The sequence below is a fragment of the Dromiciops gliroides genome, chromosome 3, assembly GCF_019393635.1.
Source record: "Dromiciops gliroides isolate mDroGli1 chromosome 3, mDroGli1.pri, whole genome shotgun sequence".
NCBI lineage: Eukaryota > Metazoa > Chordata > Mammalia > Microbiotheria > Microbiotheriidae > Dromiciops > Dromiciops gliroides.
This window is the reverse complement of record NC_057863.1, coordinates 264,757,294-264,775,154: the sequence shown is the minus strand read 5'-3', so window position 1 is coordinate 264,775,154 and position 17,861 is coordinate 264,757,294. Positions and strand designations below refer to the sequence as shown.

At 36.3% G+C, this 17,861-nt stretch overlaps 1 protein-coding gene across 5 annotated transcripts in view; it reads right to left on the bottom strand.

Moving 5' to 3' along the window:
• TTC3 (tetratricopeptide repeat domain 3) overlaps positions 1-17,861 on the bottom strand; it is a 186,470-nt gene that overhangs the window by 143,841 nt on the left and 24,768 nt on the right. For all 5 annotated transcript variants that reach the window (XM_043994921.1, XM_043994916.1, XM_043994917.1 and 2 more), the window contains exons 6-8: positions 14,151-14,204; positions 11,946-12,066; positions 6,544-6,629 (exon numbers count right to left, since the gene is read on the bottom strand). In XM_043994921.1, the coding sequence (XP_043850856.1) occupies positions 6,544-6,629; positions 11,946-12,066; positions 14,151-14,204 (261 nt within the window). The remainder of the gene's footprint in view (positions 1-6,543; positions 6,630-11,945; positions 12,067-14,150; positions 14,205-17,861) is intronic.

Sequence of the window (17,861 nt, the reverse complement as noted above, 5' to 3'; positions counted from 1 at the left end):
GCCCTTGAGCATGTAGGAATAAGCTTTCTTTTGAACACGCTGAATTTGAGCTATCTATGGGACATCTACATGCTGTCTGAGATATCCAAAAACTAGCTGGTAATGTAAAACTGGAGCTCAGGAGAAAGATGATTTAAATCAGTGTGTGCCAATGAGATCACTGTATTTGGCAATGAAAAGATCATCTGAGTATGATGGAATGATGCTAAAAAGTAAACATGAGTAGAGAGGGAAAATGGAGAAATTATCTTATACAAATGAGGCATGAATGAAATAACTTACAATGGAGAGTAGGAGGGAGTGAAAGGCTGGTAGGGCTAGAACCTTAATATCATCAGAACTGATTTAAAGTGGGAATAACATACATCTAGAAGGGCATAAAAGTCTTGTTAACTTAAAGAGAAACAAGAGGGCAAGGGATAGGATAAGGGAGGGGCTCTTAGAAGGGGGACAGATTAGGGAGGCAGTGATCAGAAGTAAATTGGATGTCTGAGGAGGGATAGGGTAAAAAGAGAGGGAGAGAAGTATAAATAGTGAGGAAAAGTAGGATCAAGGGAAATATACAATTATTAATTATAACTCTGAATGTGAATAGGATGAATTCACCCTTAAATTGGAGATAGAAGAATGGATCAAAAACCAGAATCTGACATCATGTTGTTTACAAGAAACACATTTAAAAATGATAGATACAGGGGCAGCTAGATGGCGCAGTGGATAGAGCACCGGCCCTGGAGTCAGGAGTACCTGAGTTCAAATCCGGCCTCAGACACTTAACACTTACTAGCTGTGTGGCCCTGGGCAAGTCACTTAACCCCAATTGCCTCACTTAAAAAAAATTTAAATTAAATTTTAAAAAATGATAGATACACATAGAGTAAAAATAAAGAGCTGGAGTAGAATTTACTATACTTCAGCTGATGCAAAAAAAAAAAACAGCAGGGGTAGCAATCATGATCTCAGACGAAGTTAAAACTAAAATAGATTTAATTAAAAGAAATATACTGGGAAATTAAATTATGTTAAAAGGTGCCATAGATAATTAAGTAATACCAGTACTGAACCTATATGCACCAAATGCTATAGCATCCAGTTTTTTAAAAGGAAAGCTAAGTGAATTACAGGTGGAAATAGCAAAATTCTAATAGTGGAGAACTTCAACCTTCACCTCTCAGAACTATATAAATCTAGTCAAAAAAATAAATAAGGAAGAAATTAAGGAGATAAATAGAATCTTAGCTAAGATAGATATCTAGAGAGAAATGAATAGGAATAGAAAAGAACATACCTTTTTCTCAAGGGTACGTGAATTTTACAAAAACTGTTATATGCAGAAAAGCAGAAATAGTAAATGCATCCTTTTGAGGGAAATTATTATAAATTGGAGAGATTTTAAGTTCCCCTCTTTTTTAAATCTTCATTTCAAGACCTCAGTTTCTGAAAGTTAACTCTTCTATCTGGATCCCACCCAACCTTACAAAGAATCTAAGGTGAATTCCACTGGGTGGAAACAGACCCTTTCGTCTAAATTGTCCAAGGCCAGAGGTGGTATGGGTATATAGTCTCAGGGTCCAAGGGTGACATGATCTCACTCTCAGTGCTCACTAAAGTAAACCCACTTCAGCCAATTAGAGTTGATTGCTGTTTGATGAAACACCTCTTGTTCAAAGGTATATAAACCTAGAAAAGGAGCCAGGTGCTCTCTTTGATGAAACAAGAAAATAAGGAGCCATTTTTGTCAATCATATGCTGGTAATGACTAACAAAATTAATTATAATTTACCCAAAAACCTTTTCTCTCAAAATTATTTTATTCATCATACTTTTCAGATCATAATGAAATAAAAATCCTATTTAATAAGGGACCATGGAAACACAGGTTACAGATTAACTGGAGACTAAATAACCTAATCTCAAAGAATGAGTAGGTTAAAGAATAAGTCATATAAACAATAATTTTACTAAAGAGAATAATAATAATGAGACAACATACCAAAATCTAAGGGATGCAGAAAAGGCAGTAACCAGAGAAAGATGTATCTCTCTAAATGCTTATTAGATCAACAAAATTAACAACAAATCAATGAATTGGTTATGCAATTAAAAAAAAAAACTAGAAACAGAACAGATTTAAAATCCCCAATTAAACACCAAATTGGAAATACTAAAAATTAAAGTTGAGATTAATAAAATTTAATTTAAGAAAATCCATTCAATTAATCAATAAAACGAAGAGTTGCTTTTATGGAAAAAAAAACAATAAAATCAATCAACTATTAGTTAATATGATAAAAAGAGAAAAAACCAAATCACTAGTATAAAAAATGAAAAGGGTGAATATACAATTAATGAAGAAATCAAAGTAATTATTTTGAATTATTTTGCCCAATTATATGCCAATTAATTAACAATTTAAGTGAAATGAAAGAATACTTCAAAATATATAAACTGATTAGATTAACAGAAGAAGGAATAGAATAACTAAATAAATCTATATTTCAGAAAAAGAAATTGAACAGGTCATAAATGAGCTTCCTAAGAAAAAAGCATTAGGACCAGATGGATTTACAAGTGAATTCTACCAAACATGTACAGATCAACCAATTCCAATATTAAATAATTTGGAATAACAGGCAAAGAAGGAGTCCTACCAAACTCCTTTTATAAAACAAGTATGGTGCTAATACCTAAAATAGGAAGAGCAAAAACAGAGAAAGAAAATCATATATTAATTTTGCTAATAAATATGGATAAAGGGGGCAGCTAGGTGGCGCAGTGGATAGAACACCAGCCCTGGATTCAGGAGGACCTGAGTCCGTCCTCAGACACTTAACACTTACTAGCTGTGTGACCCTGGGCAAGTCACTTAACCCAATTGCCTCGCAAATACATGCATACATGCATACATGCATACATGCATACATCCATAAATATGGATAAAGAAATCCTAAATAAAATACTAACTAGGAGACTACAACAATATATCACAAAGATTATACATTGTGATCAAGTGGGATTTATATCATGAATGCAGGGATAACTTAGTAAGGAAAACTATTAATATAATTGATTATGTCAATAACAAAAGTAACAAAAATCATATGATTGTATCATAGATGCAGAAAAAAGTTTCTGACAAAAAACAACACTCATCCCTATTAAGAACACTTGAAAACACAGGTATAAATGGAATTTTCCTTAAAATGATAAGAATCATCTACTTAAAACCATCAGGAAGCATTATCTGAAACAGCCTTCCCAATAAGATAAGGACTAAAACAAGAATGCCCATTATCACCGTTATCCAATATCGTACTGGAAATGCTAGTCATAGCAATAAAAGAAAAAAAATTGAAGGAATCAGAATGGGAAATGAAGTGTTAAAACTATCTCTCTCTCTCTTTTTTTATTTTTGGCAAGGCAATGAGGGTTAAGTGACTTGCCCAGGGTCACAAAGCTAGTAAGTGTCAAATGTCTGAGGCCAGATTTGAACTCAGGTCCTCCCGAATCCAGGGCCAGTGCTTTATCCACTGTGCCACCTAGCTGCCCCCCAAAACTATCTCTTTTTAAAGACAATATTATGATAAATCTGGAAAATCCTAGAGATTCAACCAAAAGACAGCTGAAAGAATTAATGATTTTAGCAAAGTAGCAGGATATAAAATAAACCTACACATATCATTAGCATTTCTATATATCACCAACAAAACTCTGCAAGAGGAGATAGTAAGAGATACCCCATTGCAGTTTTATAACCCTTTTGGTATAGTTCCAAATTGTTCTCCAGAAAGGTTAGACTAGTTTACAACTGTACCAACAGAAGTTGGTAAACCTATTTTTCCACCATTTTTTCCAGCATTTGTCATTTTCCTTTTCTGTCATGGTAGCCAATCTGATAGGTCATTTCCTTCTATAATATTGTATAGATAAACTAGTCCACCAAATTCACCAGTCTTATTTCTTGGCCAGTACCAGATTGTTTTGATGATTACCACTTTATAAAGTATATAGTTTGAAATCTGGCACTGCTAGGCTACCTTCCTTCAGTTTTTTTCATTGTTTGATTATGTTGATATTCTTGACCTTTTGTTCTTCCAGATGACCTTTGTAATTTTTTTCTCTACCTCTATAAAATAATTCTTTGGTAGTTTGACTGATGTGGCACTGAATAAGTAAACTATGGCAGAATTATCATTTTTATTATATTGGGTCAGACTACTCATAAGCAATTAATGCTTCTCTAATTGTTTTGATCTGTTTTTATTTGTGATTGTTTTGTACTTGCGTTCATATAGCCCCTGGGTTTGTCTTGACAGGTAGCCTACCAAGTACTGTATATTGTATAGAGTTGGTTTTGTTTGTTTGTTTTTTTCGGAGCAATGAGGCTTAAGAGACTTGCCCAGGGTCTTTCTCTATACTATTTCACTTAATGACTTCATTGGCTCCCATGGGTTTAATTATCATCTCAATGCAGATGACTGATCTATATATACAGTCCTAGTCTCTCTCCTGAATTTCATTCCCTAATAACAAACCACCTCATGAATATATAGAACTGGAACGTCAAGATGGGTAAAGTAGTACACACCTGTAATTCCTATTTAGAGATTCAGGATAGTAGATTGCTTGAGCTTGTGAGTTCTGAGTTACAGCAGGGCTAAAACTGATTAGGTCTTATTGTCAGCAATCAGTTGATTAGTTCTGTACCCCAGCAGTAGAGGAATCATCAGCAGGATGCCTAATGAGCACCCTTCAAGGTCAGAAAAGGAGCAGGTCAAAATTTCTAATCTGCTTATCAATAGTAGGATCAGGCCATGAGTGGCTACTGCACTTACAACCTGATGACACAGGAAGATCCAGTCTCAATAGACAAAAAGAACCTTCCATAGGCATCTCAAACTCAACATATCCAAAAGAGAACTCACTATATTTTCTCTCAGATCTACCTCACTCCAACTTTCCCCACTTCTGTGTAAGGCAGAGATGGCAAACTCGGGCCTGTGGCCCAAGTAAATTAAAATGTAATTGGGAAATATTTAACAAATAAAATACAACATAGGTGATATTAATTTATAGTTTTATAAGTCAATATAAGGCTCAGTTTATATGTGAATTTGGCTGATCTAGGACACAACTTCAGTGTTATTCTTGAATTCTTAGTCTCACAAATTCCACATACCCAATTAGTTGCCAAATCTTCTATCTACCTCTCCCAGCATTTCTTACATATATCTCCTTCTTTTCACCCACAGTCACCAGCCTATACTAAGGTACCTATCACCTCTGGCCTGAACTTTTGCAAATAGTCTTTTAACTGACTACCATGCCTAAAGTTTCTCCCCATTCTAATCCATCTTCTACAGAGCCCCCAAAGGAATTTTTTTGAAATATAAGTCTAAACATAGCAACAACTTATTCAATAAATTCCAATGGCCCTCTACTACCTCTAGAATAAAATATAAATTTTTCTGCTTGGTATTTAAAGCTTTTTACAACCTAGCCGAAACTTCATTTTCTAGACTTATTATACACTATTCCCCTCCAAACATATGGTAGTCCAGGAAAACTGGACTTCCTCAAACTGTTTTTCAAACACAATAATCAGTCCTATATCCATTCCTCTGTACTGGTTGTTCCTCCTTCTCAACTCTGATTCTTAGAATCCTGGTTTCCTTCAAGATTCTGATCAATCCAGCTTCTACATGAAGGCTTTCCATGACCCTAGAAGTTGTGGCACATTCCTCCTAACTCCAAGGTGTGTCAAGATAATGAAATGTGGTAGATAAGGGTAACAGATATTCAAAGGCCCACCTGGAGATTAATCTAAACCAACTGAATTAAGTGAGAGTGATTGACTGCTGATTAGCCTACTTCCAGTTAACTAGATTGTAAGCACATCTGGCTGGCCCTTAAGAGGGTATTGTTCTCAGAAGCTAAAAACTTTGAACTTAACTCAAGACCACCTTTGGGTCCAGTGAACCAATGAATTTGAATGATGCTAGCCAATCAGCTTGAAGAACCTCCCTTTTCAGGGAGAAGAACATGAAGGAGGAAGTTGTTGCTGGAGGGGGACTTCTGCCTCTTTTGGTTGGAGACATCGGCTTGGTGGCAGGGCTTCAAGTGGGAGGCTTAGGAAGGCAAGGATTTCCATGCTATAAGAAATCTGTTCTCGATCTTTCTCTTTATTATCTTATATCTTTTCATAAACCCTTAAAAAAACCTAAACTCATTTATCAGTGATTTTAGCCAGTTTCCCCTCAAAACTGGGGGGACAGATTAGAACCCACATTTAGAATTTTAAAATACACAAAGGTTATCTTGTATCTATATTATATAGACTTTTATATAAGCTTCTTTTTTTCATCAATAGAATGTAAGCTCCTCAAGGGCAGAGAGATGGTTTGTCTTTGTATCCCCTGGCACAGCACCTCGAATAGCGAGAACTTAACAAATGCTTACTGCTTGACTGAGAAGTCCATCTGGGTGCCATACAGTCTATCAAGAAAAACTTAAAATACACCAAGAAGTAAATAGCATTCTTACCTTTATACAAGCAGCACAGTTCTGATATTCAAATTCTTCAACTAAATTGCAGTCTTCCAGTACAACTTTGGTTATATGGTACTTGTCTATTTAGAGATTTAAAAAAAATTTGTAAAAAATCAACTGAAAAAAAGAATTGTGAAGAGACAACAAAATCGTTTTCCTTGTTGGTAGAAAGTAGTATAATCTTTTCCTTTTTAACAAAGGAAATCTAATTACCTAAATCAAACTGGGGGAAAAAATGAGTCTGCATTTTAGTAATATCCAAACATTTTTATTTTCAGTTTGAATTCACACAGTAAATTAAATAGTATGAAATTACTCTCCAAAGCATAAAACAACAATATCACGATAAATTGAAAAAGCTTTATACCAAATTTCTCCTATGAAATGAAACTTTAAAAGCAGATATTAATAACAAATTTTGATAAAAATTTAATAACAAGGGGGCACCTAGGTAGTGCAGTGGATAAAGCACTGGCCTTGGATTCAGGAGGACCTAAGATCAAATCCAGCCTCAGACACTTGACACTTACTAGCTTTGTGACCCTATGCAAGTCACTTAGCCCTCACTGCCCTGCAAAAAAAAAAACCAACCAAACAAAAAAAAAACCCCCAAAAACCCAAAAACAAACAAAACAAAAGAAAAATAAGATATAGAAATTATCAGTTAGATAAAAGGGGCTAGTTAACAACCCCAACCAAAAGCCCAGTCTTCAGTTTGTTTTCTTCATTTGGCATAACACCACCATAAGTATAATGAACTTTTCTTGGTCCCCAGTGAAAACAGAAAATCCCTGGTCACTGTTTATTCTTAAAATTAAAAACATGTCCTCACCCATCATTCCAAACTGAAAATACAACAAAAATGAAGCTAATATTTGGAAGATATCTACCTATAATGGAAAGTACTTCATGATACAGACAGAATTCCACCTAATATCATTAACTAGTTCCATAAAAACGTAAAGGTACCCACAACTGTGCAAAGAGCAAGCTACTATTACTAATCTGGTTGGGACACTTGGCCATAGACCCCATATCACAGCTATGAATTCAAATGCCTGGCCTAAGAAAACTGCTGAGTCCTTGTCACGTGGGCTAATTTTTTCCTTAAAAAGGCAATGAAACCATTCTCAAGATTAAATTGATCTAAGTGACTAAGACTCAAACCATTACATAGCTTCACAGTCATGTAAAGCATAAAAATCCAGCTGAGGAATATTTGGGGTTCCTTGAGCTTGATGATCTTCCCAAGGCAATATTAAAATACACTTCTGACTGGGGGCTTCATCATTACAAAATTGAGAGATGAGAGGAACTACTCTAAATAAACCAATGCTGTACTTTTACTGAATATCCTTTTCATGTTATTTTAAACTTCCTTTTGTTAGGTGTGATACACAATATATTTGATTTAGTTCCAATACTAAGCCTGAACCTCTGGCCTAGCCTAAGATAAATTACACCCATCCCAGAACACTTGGTGCACAACAGGCTTGGAATGACCTTGTGGTTGAAGCCGAAAAAGGGCAATAGAGGAGTCTTGGGTGATTGAGTGATCTGATTCAGAAACTGGGTATCCCACTGCTACACACAATGAGATAGGAAGAGGCTTCTGGCTGATTGGGTCTTTTTTTTTTTTTTGTGGGGCAATGAGGGTTAAGTGACTTGCCCAGGGTCACACAGCTAGCAAGTGTCAAGTGTCTGAGACTGGATTTGAACTCAGGTCCTCCTGAATCCAGAGCCAGTGCTTTATCCGCTGCACCACCTAGCTGCCCTGGCTGATTGGACCTTTAAGGAATTTGATATGGAGTATAAAACCATCTGTTTCAGCTATAGAAAAAGCTAGATTGCTACCATATGGAAAACAAAAATAAAGTCTCTGCAGGCATCCACTGAGGTCAGAGAAACACAGTATAATGAAAGAGAATGTGAGTAGGAGTGAGGATGAGAATTGGGAACCCGACCTAATAGTAAGAGTGTCTTGGGCTTATCCTATTATTATCCTTGGGCAAATCTCTTTCACAAGATAGCAGTCATTTATCAGGCCAACTTTCATTATCAATAGACATGAATGTTGTAGAAGTATAAACAACAACCTGAGAAGTCACTAGAAAAGTGATCAGAGAAGATGTGGTTTAATGGGGCCGATGCAAAGCTCCTCCCCCACAGAATTCCATCACCTTGGGCACTTCACACAACACTCACCTTTACAAAATCATTTAACTGAGTTAGGTCCCTGATAAGGACTCCCCTTTCTCCTTCTTAGGTAATAATAGTTAGCATTGATAGAGCATCTACTATGTGCCAGGCACTATACCAAATGCTTTTCAAATAGTATCTGATTTTATTCTCAGGACAACTCTAAGAGGTAGGTGCTATCATGTATCCCTACTTTTCAACTGAAAAAATTGAGGCAAATAGAGGTTAAGCGACTGTCCAGGGTCACATAGCTAATAAGTGAGTCTGAGTCTGGATTTGAACTTAGGCCTGATTTCAGGCCCAGCTGAAATTGTTGAATGCTGGATTAGACTTTTGCGACAACAACTTCATCAACATGGCTCCCAAGGATGGGAATCCAGCTTTCAGGAAAACTGACCTAATGAGGACAGACTTTGGTGGACCCTCCAGCCCTTCCTTATTCCCTCTCCTGTGGAGGGTCACTTGGATCTCAAGCTCCCTACCTTCTAAAAGGACTCTCTGTACCTTAATAAATTGGCTTAGGTTCTTTCAATTTGCAGGTCTCTTTCTTCCAAGGAAGGTTCAGACACCTTCCTAGAGAAGTCATGGAAACCAAGAAGTAGAATTGTTGGGAGGGGACACCATGATGAGGATCAATGACTGTGCCACAAGTATCATCATTTGCACTATGCCTTTGATATTCCAGATGCTGCTCCTGATCTTCATCTCCAATTTACAAAGGATAATCCACAGTGCTTTGCCCAACATCAACCTTACCACAGACCTGACTGTTAAGATTCAGGATAAAGTTCTTCTAGAGGGGAGAAGCAAAGGCTGGTACTACTTTTTTTTTTTTTTAGTGAGGCAATTGGGGTTAAGTGACTTGCCCAGGGTCACCCAGCTAGTAAGTGTTAAGTGTCTGAGGCCAGATTTGGACTCAGGTACTCCTGACTCCAGGGCCGGTGCTCTATCCACTGCGCCACCTAGCTGCCCCAGCCTGGTACTTCTGATCTTGGTTCCTTCAGGGACATTTTTCCCCCTTCTCCACTACTACCTACATCAAGCTTCTTTTATCCATCTTTGAAGATGGGATTAGTCAATATTGGTAAATAACTAGGTCATTTAAGTGGTGGAACATCCCCTAGAAAATTTTTACAACCTTTCCACTGTAAGATTTTTCCCCACCCTTTAGATTTAAGTGATTTAATCAGTATTTAGACTACAAATTGTGATTCAACATGTTGAGGTATTCTTTAGTAGCTTATGCAGATAATAACAGAGTAAGATAGATATTGGTCGAACTAATATACATGTCATATTGAAATCTGATTTTGGATAACTCAGAATCCATCATCTCAATCTCAATTCACCATCATCCAATTGTGTTTAGGTATCTATCAATCAGCTTAAAGATCATATACCAAAAATAGTAACTCCTGAACTAGAAAAGACCAATCACAGCTTAGAAGTCAGCTGATAGAAATGAATGAGTCCTCATGGTGCCATCAAAACATATTATCCAAGAGTTAGCAAGCTGGATGATGGCTCCCATGATTTGGACAAATCCAACTGCAAAGGGTCAGTAAGTTGGATGATGGACTTTGTACATCTATCACTTGGGTGATGTGCAATTGTGGGAGGAGTTTGTCTAAAAATAGTAGGGTATAAATACTTTACAGCCCTGCTGGGGTATAAAAGTAGCCAAGTGACACTACTTGGGGTCTTTGGATCCTAGACCTGAGACTAGCTTTATTGTGAGACAGGTACCCTCTCACAATAAACCTATTTTCTACAACTTGGAGACTTTGCTGTTTCTTCCCTTCATCAGACTTAGAAATTTTTGCAACACTACCGAGGGATGGGATATGGTAGAAGCAATATCTACAACTAATCAAGTTAGAACCCAAGACAAGGGGTTCTACTGATCAGTTATAAATTCATTATAAATGACCTAAAAAGACTAGAAGGTCTTTTCCCCATAGGCTAATTTTCCCTGAAAAAGGAATAAAATCATCCTTGAGGCTAAATTGGTTCAGGAGTCTAATAAATGCTTAAAGTATTGAAGTAGCTTCCCATTAGTCAAAGCCCACCTTGTTCAAGGTTGGAATTCCTCAAGCTTGATGAATTTCCTACTGCCATGCTAGTAAACATGCCCTTCTAATCACCATTATGACAAATGCAGAGGTAATGGGAGCTGTGATCAACTAAACTAATAATGTATCTTTGCTAAATACTCTTTCCATGCTAGCACTGAAGACACTTATTTCTGTTACATGTTATTTAATATTCAATTTCATTAAGAAACATTTAGTCTCATTAAGTTCCAATCCAAAGTCTTCAGATTGGAATGAGCCAGGACTAGTCCAGGACAATGCTGGAGGAGCAGTTAATTCCATAGGAATATTATCATAAATGGGTAATTGAACAAACAATATTACCATGGAATTTTCCAACATTATAGTGTGGGTGGATTATATTCTATTAATAGGGTTACAAAACAATGGTAAAAGACACAATTTTATATAGAATAGTAAATATTTAACAACCACCTCATGGGGCTAGTGGGGGGGGGGGGGAGCAATGGGGTAATTGTACCACATACTTTTAAGTTTAATCAGCATTATTTACATTTCCTCCATTATTTTCCTAAGTCTAGATGATCAACAAATTGATAAATGAAGCCCTGATTTGTTGCATTTGCCAATTTCTGAGGTATGAATGCTCACTGAAAATTTAACAACTGATTCTCATAAGCCAGTTAGAGTTGGCTCCATCACATCTCTAGACATGAGTGATATAGAAAGCAGTTGTGTCATATATAAAAATACCAAGTTCTGCATAGAAATCTTTTTTAGCTTGTGAAAGTTACTCTGACTTGTTTTCTGTTGGCATTCCTTTTTTTCCTGTGTGCAATAAGATGTGTCAATGTCAGTTTCTGGTTTTTAATCATTTATCACATATAAGATAGTTTATGAAACTCATTTGGCATTTAGAAAAAATTGTGTACCCAGAAAAAATTTTAAAAGGAAGTGCAGAATAAAACAGGAAGATATCAACTAAAAATAAAAACTGCAGTCACAGTCACTCACAAATCACCAAAAATTTGAGGTATGAATAAAGAATGAATACTGAAGAATTAAAATATAGACATAAACATTCTGCTCCAAACACTATTTTAACAAACCAAAAGAGTAACTGTTTGAAATATGCATACTTACATTCAGTAAAGAAAATACTTAGCATAGGCCAACAATTTTCAGCCCTCTCCAATTTACGCAGAACTCTGAATTCCCCTGTATATTTCACCCAGTTGAAAGCCTCTTCAATTGCCAAGATTTTCTGTTACAAATATAAGGAAATTTTAAAAATAAAGATCTCCAACATTTGATGAATCAGTTAATCCATTAAGTATTTGTTCTTGTTTTTGGTTTTTGTTTTTGCAAGGCAATGAGGGTTAAGTGACTTGCCCAGGGTCACACAGCGTGTATTATAAAATTTAAAATTTGCCATGTCAATTTGGGGGGGGGGGGAGGCAATTGGGGTTAAGTGACTTGCCCAGGGTCACACAGCCAGTAAGTGTCTGAGGCCAAATTTGAACCCAGGTCCTCCTGACTCCATGGCCAGTGCTCTATCCACTACGCCACCTAGCTGCTCCATGGCCATGTCAATTTTTTAAAAAATATTATATCTTGATTTGGAATTAAGCTGATTTAAACTAAAAAAAATAGGGGCAATTATACTTATGGTAACAACATTGGGTTGTTTTGAGGTTCAACCAAGATAGTTAAGTATTCTGCAAGCCTTAAAAGCTATATAAATGTTAGCTTTTTAGTACATGGCAAAAACTGGAAAGAAATTGGAAAAGGTGAATACCCATCAAACAGAAAATGAAAATTTATAGTATATGAATGCAATCTAATATTGCAATGCCATAACAAATTATGCATATGAGGGCTGACAAAAGAAGGCTTTCGTGAACTGAGATAAAGAAAACAAAATAAGGGAAAAAATAGATACAATGACTACAATATCATCATTAGAAATACTGAAGGACAATTCGATTAACACTGATTTCAGAGGAGAAATGATGAAATATACTTCTTTCCCTGAGGAAGAAGGAAGAGAAAGCAGAAAATGACATTATGGATACTGAATATTATATATTCTGACAGATGAGGGTGCTGTGATGCTAGTTTTTGTTTAACTGTGTTTCTTATTAGAAAGCCCTCTTTAAGGGCTTTGGAGAGGAAGAGGGTTATATTAGAAAATCACTGGGTTATAAAAAACAAAAGGCATCAATTAAATTAAAAGGTTAATTGTCATTACCATGGCATTGTTATACAAAGGAACTGTGGATGTTTTGTTTTGGTCTTTACTCTCTAAATAAATGCAGAAAGATCAAATGAGTTAGAGACTCAACAAAGTAACTCCTCAGAGGCGATGTGTTTTGAGTTATTCCTGATAACCAAGTTGGGAAAGTTCAGAGTTGGATATCAGGTAAGACTATAATAAATTCAAGTTGAGTAAACCAGGTGAAGGAATTAGGAAAGGAGGGGTGCAATTACTTTCACTAAGGTAGCAACACATGGATACTGTGGCTTTAAAGTCTCAAAAAGCACTTTATATCATTTGAACCTTACCACAGTCCTATAGGGTAAATACTACAGTCATTATCCCCATTTTATAGATGAAGAAACTAAAGTACCAAAAGGTTAAGTTAGTTGTCCACAGTGATGGAATATCAGGCCCTCTTGGCTTAGGGTCCAGTACTGCCCACTGCCCTCAATATCTGAGAAGAAAGGAATCAAGTTCAAACACCCATCACTTCTAAGATGGACCTGAATATCTGAAGGCAAAAGGATGCCGAGAACCTAGAGAGTATAAACCAAAAGAAACTGATGCTTCTCTAGCAATAGGAGAGGAGGGCCTTTTAAGTATCTGAAAGTATTATCAGCAAAGAATGTAAGGATTTTGGGGGGAAGGAATAAGCCAACTCCTGTAAGTATACTCAACAAAGATTTTTACTTATTTGACTTTTTATTTCATCATTTGCCAGAATTAAAGATTTCTTAGCTGCTTGTACATTTTGTTACATGCTGACTTACTAGTCATAAAAAAATCGATTGTAATTGTCAGTTTATGTCAAATAAAAACTACTAGCTATCCCATTTTTATCTGCTTAATGTTACTGAAAAGACAAACTTGACAGCATACATATACTTTGCTTGATGGAAAAAGCATTGTTGAAAACAGTATCATACTACTGAAGGTGAATGAGCCTATTCAAAGATTTGTTTTCTCATTCAATTACACCTTTCTGAAATGGGGAGAGTGATGTTTTTAATAAACCACGGTCCGTGGAGAGAATAGTACTACTATAATAAGAAAAGAGGAAGGTAAATGATATAATGTTTAACACTTACATTTTCTATCTTATAACCAATTCTCAATATACCACCAATAAAGAACTGATCATCCTGCAAAATAAAAAAAAAAATCAGAATCATAAGTGGCAGTTTTTTCATTTACTTCAATTTTATTTTTAAAGAAAAAAAAGTTTAACATTTTGTATTAAGCTAGTAATCTCATAAAGCCTTCAATGAATAGCATAATTATTGTAAGTCATGCAAATTACCCTCAAGAAACCACAAATTACAATTTAGAATTTGTCTTAGTTGTTTTAATGACAAAATCAGTCAGTTATAATAAAAAGCACTTTTTAAAATGAGTACTCTTTTTTTTTTTTTTGCTGGGCAATGAGGGTTAAGTGATTTGCCCAGGGTCACACAGCCAGTAAGTGTCAAATGTCCGAGGCTAGATTTGAACTCAGGTCCTCCTGAATCCAGGGCCAGTGCTCTATCCACACTGTGCCAACTAGCTGCCCCCAATGAGTATTCTTTTAATGAGTACTTTTCCTGAATCCCTCATTAAAATCACAGAAAACTATTTCCTGAGATTCACTATCTCCCGGATTTTTCTTAAGAATACCCTGGCTAATCTAAAATATTATAAAAGAAGGGGCAGCTAGGTGGCATAGTAGATAAAGCACTGGCCCTGGATTCAGGAGTACCTGAGTTCAAATCCGGCCTCGGACGCTTGACACTTACTGGCTGTGTGACCCTGGGCAAGTCACTTAACCCCCATTGCCCCGCAAAAAAAAAAAATTATAAATAATTATCAGAAGTTATTATGAGGCAGTATACCATAGAGACCTCCTAGATTTAAGAAAAAATTGAAAATGTATACAAGGCTTTAATTGTTTTTGTTCAGCTGTTTCAATCGTGTCCAACTCTTCATGACATCATTTGGGTTGGGTTGGGTTTTTTTCTGGCAAAGATACTGCTGTAGTTTGTCATTTCCTACCCCAGTTCATCTGGCAGATGAGGAAACTGAGGCAAATAGGTTAAGTGACTTGCCCAGGATCACAAAGCTAATAAAATGTCTGAGGCCACATTTGAACTCAAATATTAGTCTCCCTGAATCCAGCTGTGGCACTCTATCCAATGCACCACCTAGATGCACAGATTTTAATTATATTAATCTATACTGGTGATATCAAACTTGCCAGTATGGTATTGGCTTAGAAAACCACAAATTGGGAGCAGCTAGATGGCACAGTGGACAGAGCACCAGCCCTGGATTCAGGAGTACCTGAGTTCAAATCCAGCCTCAGACACTTAACACTTACTAGCTGTGTGACCCTGGGCAAGTCACTTAACCCCAACTGCCTCACCAAAAAAAAAAAAAAAAGACAAAAGAAAACCACAAATTGACATTATATATCTTGCATTGTATTTTTATTTACTTTCTTAAACATTTCCCAATTAAATTTTTTTTTTTTTTTTTAGTGAGGCAATTGGGGTTAAGTGACTTGCCCAAGGTCACACAGCTAGTAAGTGTTAAGTGTCTGAGGCCGGATTTGAACTCAGGTACTCCTGACTCCAGGGCCGGTGCTCTATCCACTGCGCCACCTAGCTGCCCCCCCAATTAAATTTTAATCTAGTTCAGTCTACAATCAGATGTTTTGACATCTCCAGTCTATACTAAAGAGGAAATTTATGAACAACCTGAGATAGAAAAAGAGATTTTTTTCCCCCAGATACTACATTATAACTTTTAGGAACAGACCCAGAAACACCCTTGTCATGAATGTTTATAGAAAAGATAATGGACAATGTTATTTTATATTCTTTGGTTCTCAATCCTCTAATTTCTCTCCCAAATACCTCAAACACTAAGCTTACAATCATGTGACAGCACTAATTCTCAAAATGACAGAAAAACAATTATATGTAAACTTTTAAAAGCCTGAAGGAAAGGGGCTGGATTTGATGACCTCTTGAAATGTCTTCTTGCACTGTGAGACTATGTTTGGTATTACTGAGAGGCCAATAGCCAATAATTATTAAATATATCCAAATACCCTTTTCATAACATTAATGTAATCACAGAATTTTGGAGCTAAAAGGGACCTTAAGCAAAACTTAATCCAACCCCTCATGTTATGAAATGATCAAACAAAAGCCCCAGAGAAGTGACATGCTGAACCTTCTCATGGACACAAATAACTCTAGGGGTAAATCTACTCCAAATTACATCACAAATGGAAGGAGTCTTAAATATGAAAGGAACAGGTACCCTGAGGAGAAAAATGACCAATCAATGAGCAATCACTAAGCAGCTGGGTGGCACAATGGATAGAGTGCTGGGTCTGGAATCAAGAAGACTCATTTTCATGAGTTCAAATATGGCTTCAGACACTTACTAGATGTGGGACTAATGAGCAAGTCACTTAACTCTGTCTCAGTTTCTTCACTTGTCAAATGAGCTGGAGAAGGAAATGGCAAAGTACTTTAATATCTCTCCCAAGAATATCCCAAATGGGGTAACAAAGAGCCAGATACGACTGAACAACAACAAAGTATTGTATTATGTCCCAGCCTATAAAAGAGGGTCCTACCCTAAAGTTAAGCTTATAATTTAGCCAAGAAAAAAAACAAATGTATAAATACAGGTGTATAGAAAATAGATGATTTTGAGGAAAAGGGACAAGCAGCTGGAACTATCATAAAAGGCTCTATGTTGAATACAGAACTTAAACTGAGCCTTGAAGGAAACTAGGGATTTATAGAGATGGAAATAAATGCATACAGGTATGGATAAAAGCCACTGTAAAGGCAGAGTACCAAGTGTAAAAAAAAATTGCAAGAACAATACTTTTACCAATAGTGTGCATGGAAAGGAGTAACTTGCAACAAGGTTGAAAAGACAGGAGGGCACCAGGTCATAATAGGCTTTAAATAACAGAGAAATTAATTTATATTTGACCCTCAAATTAACAGGGAATTAATGGCGTTTAATGAGTAGGGAAGTGACATGATCAAATCTCTGCTTCAGGAAATTATTTGCCAGTTGTTTGAAGGATGTATTAGAAATGGAAAATACTTGGGGCAGGAAAACTAATTAGGAGGTCATTGTAATAATAGTCCAGGTGGGAGATGATGAGGACCTGGTAGCTGTATGAAGGAAGTTAAGGGGACAGATGTAAGAGATATTGAAGAAGTAGAAACAAGAAGATTTGTCAGCTAATTGGATATACAGGGTGAGGAAGAGTAAGAAGTTAAGGATAATACTGAGGTTATAAATCTGAAAGACTGGAAGGATGGTAATGCTCTTAATACATTTGGTATAGGAGAGGAAACAGATAATGAGTTCTGTTTTGGATCTGAGACATGTTAAATTTTAGATGTCTCTAGGACATTAAGTTTTAAATGTTCAAAGGCAGTTGACGATATGGAATTTAATTATAAGAGGGAAAACAGGGGTGAAGACATAGCTCTAGAAATTATCAGCACAGAAATGATCATTAAACTCACATGTGACTATATGAGGTTATCACAAGAAAAAAGGGAGAATCCAGCACTCAGCCTTGGGGTACAGTCAAGATTGCGTGGGGGGTGTTGGAACTGATGACCCAACAAAAGAGAATGAGGAAGAGAAGGCAGACAAGCAATAGGAGCAGAGCCAAGATAGCAGTGCCATGAAAACTCAGAAAAGAGTGTCTAGAAGGAACAGTCAACAAGTGCTAATCACTTACTATATGCCAGGCACTGTAATAGAGGTTGAAGATATGA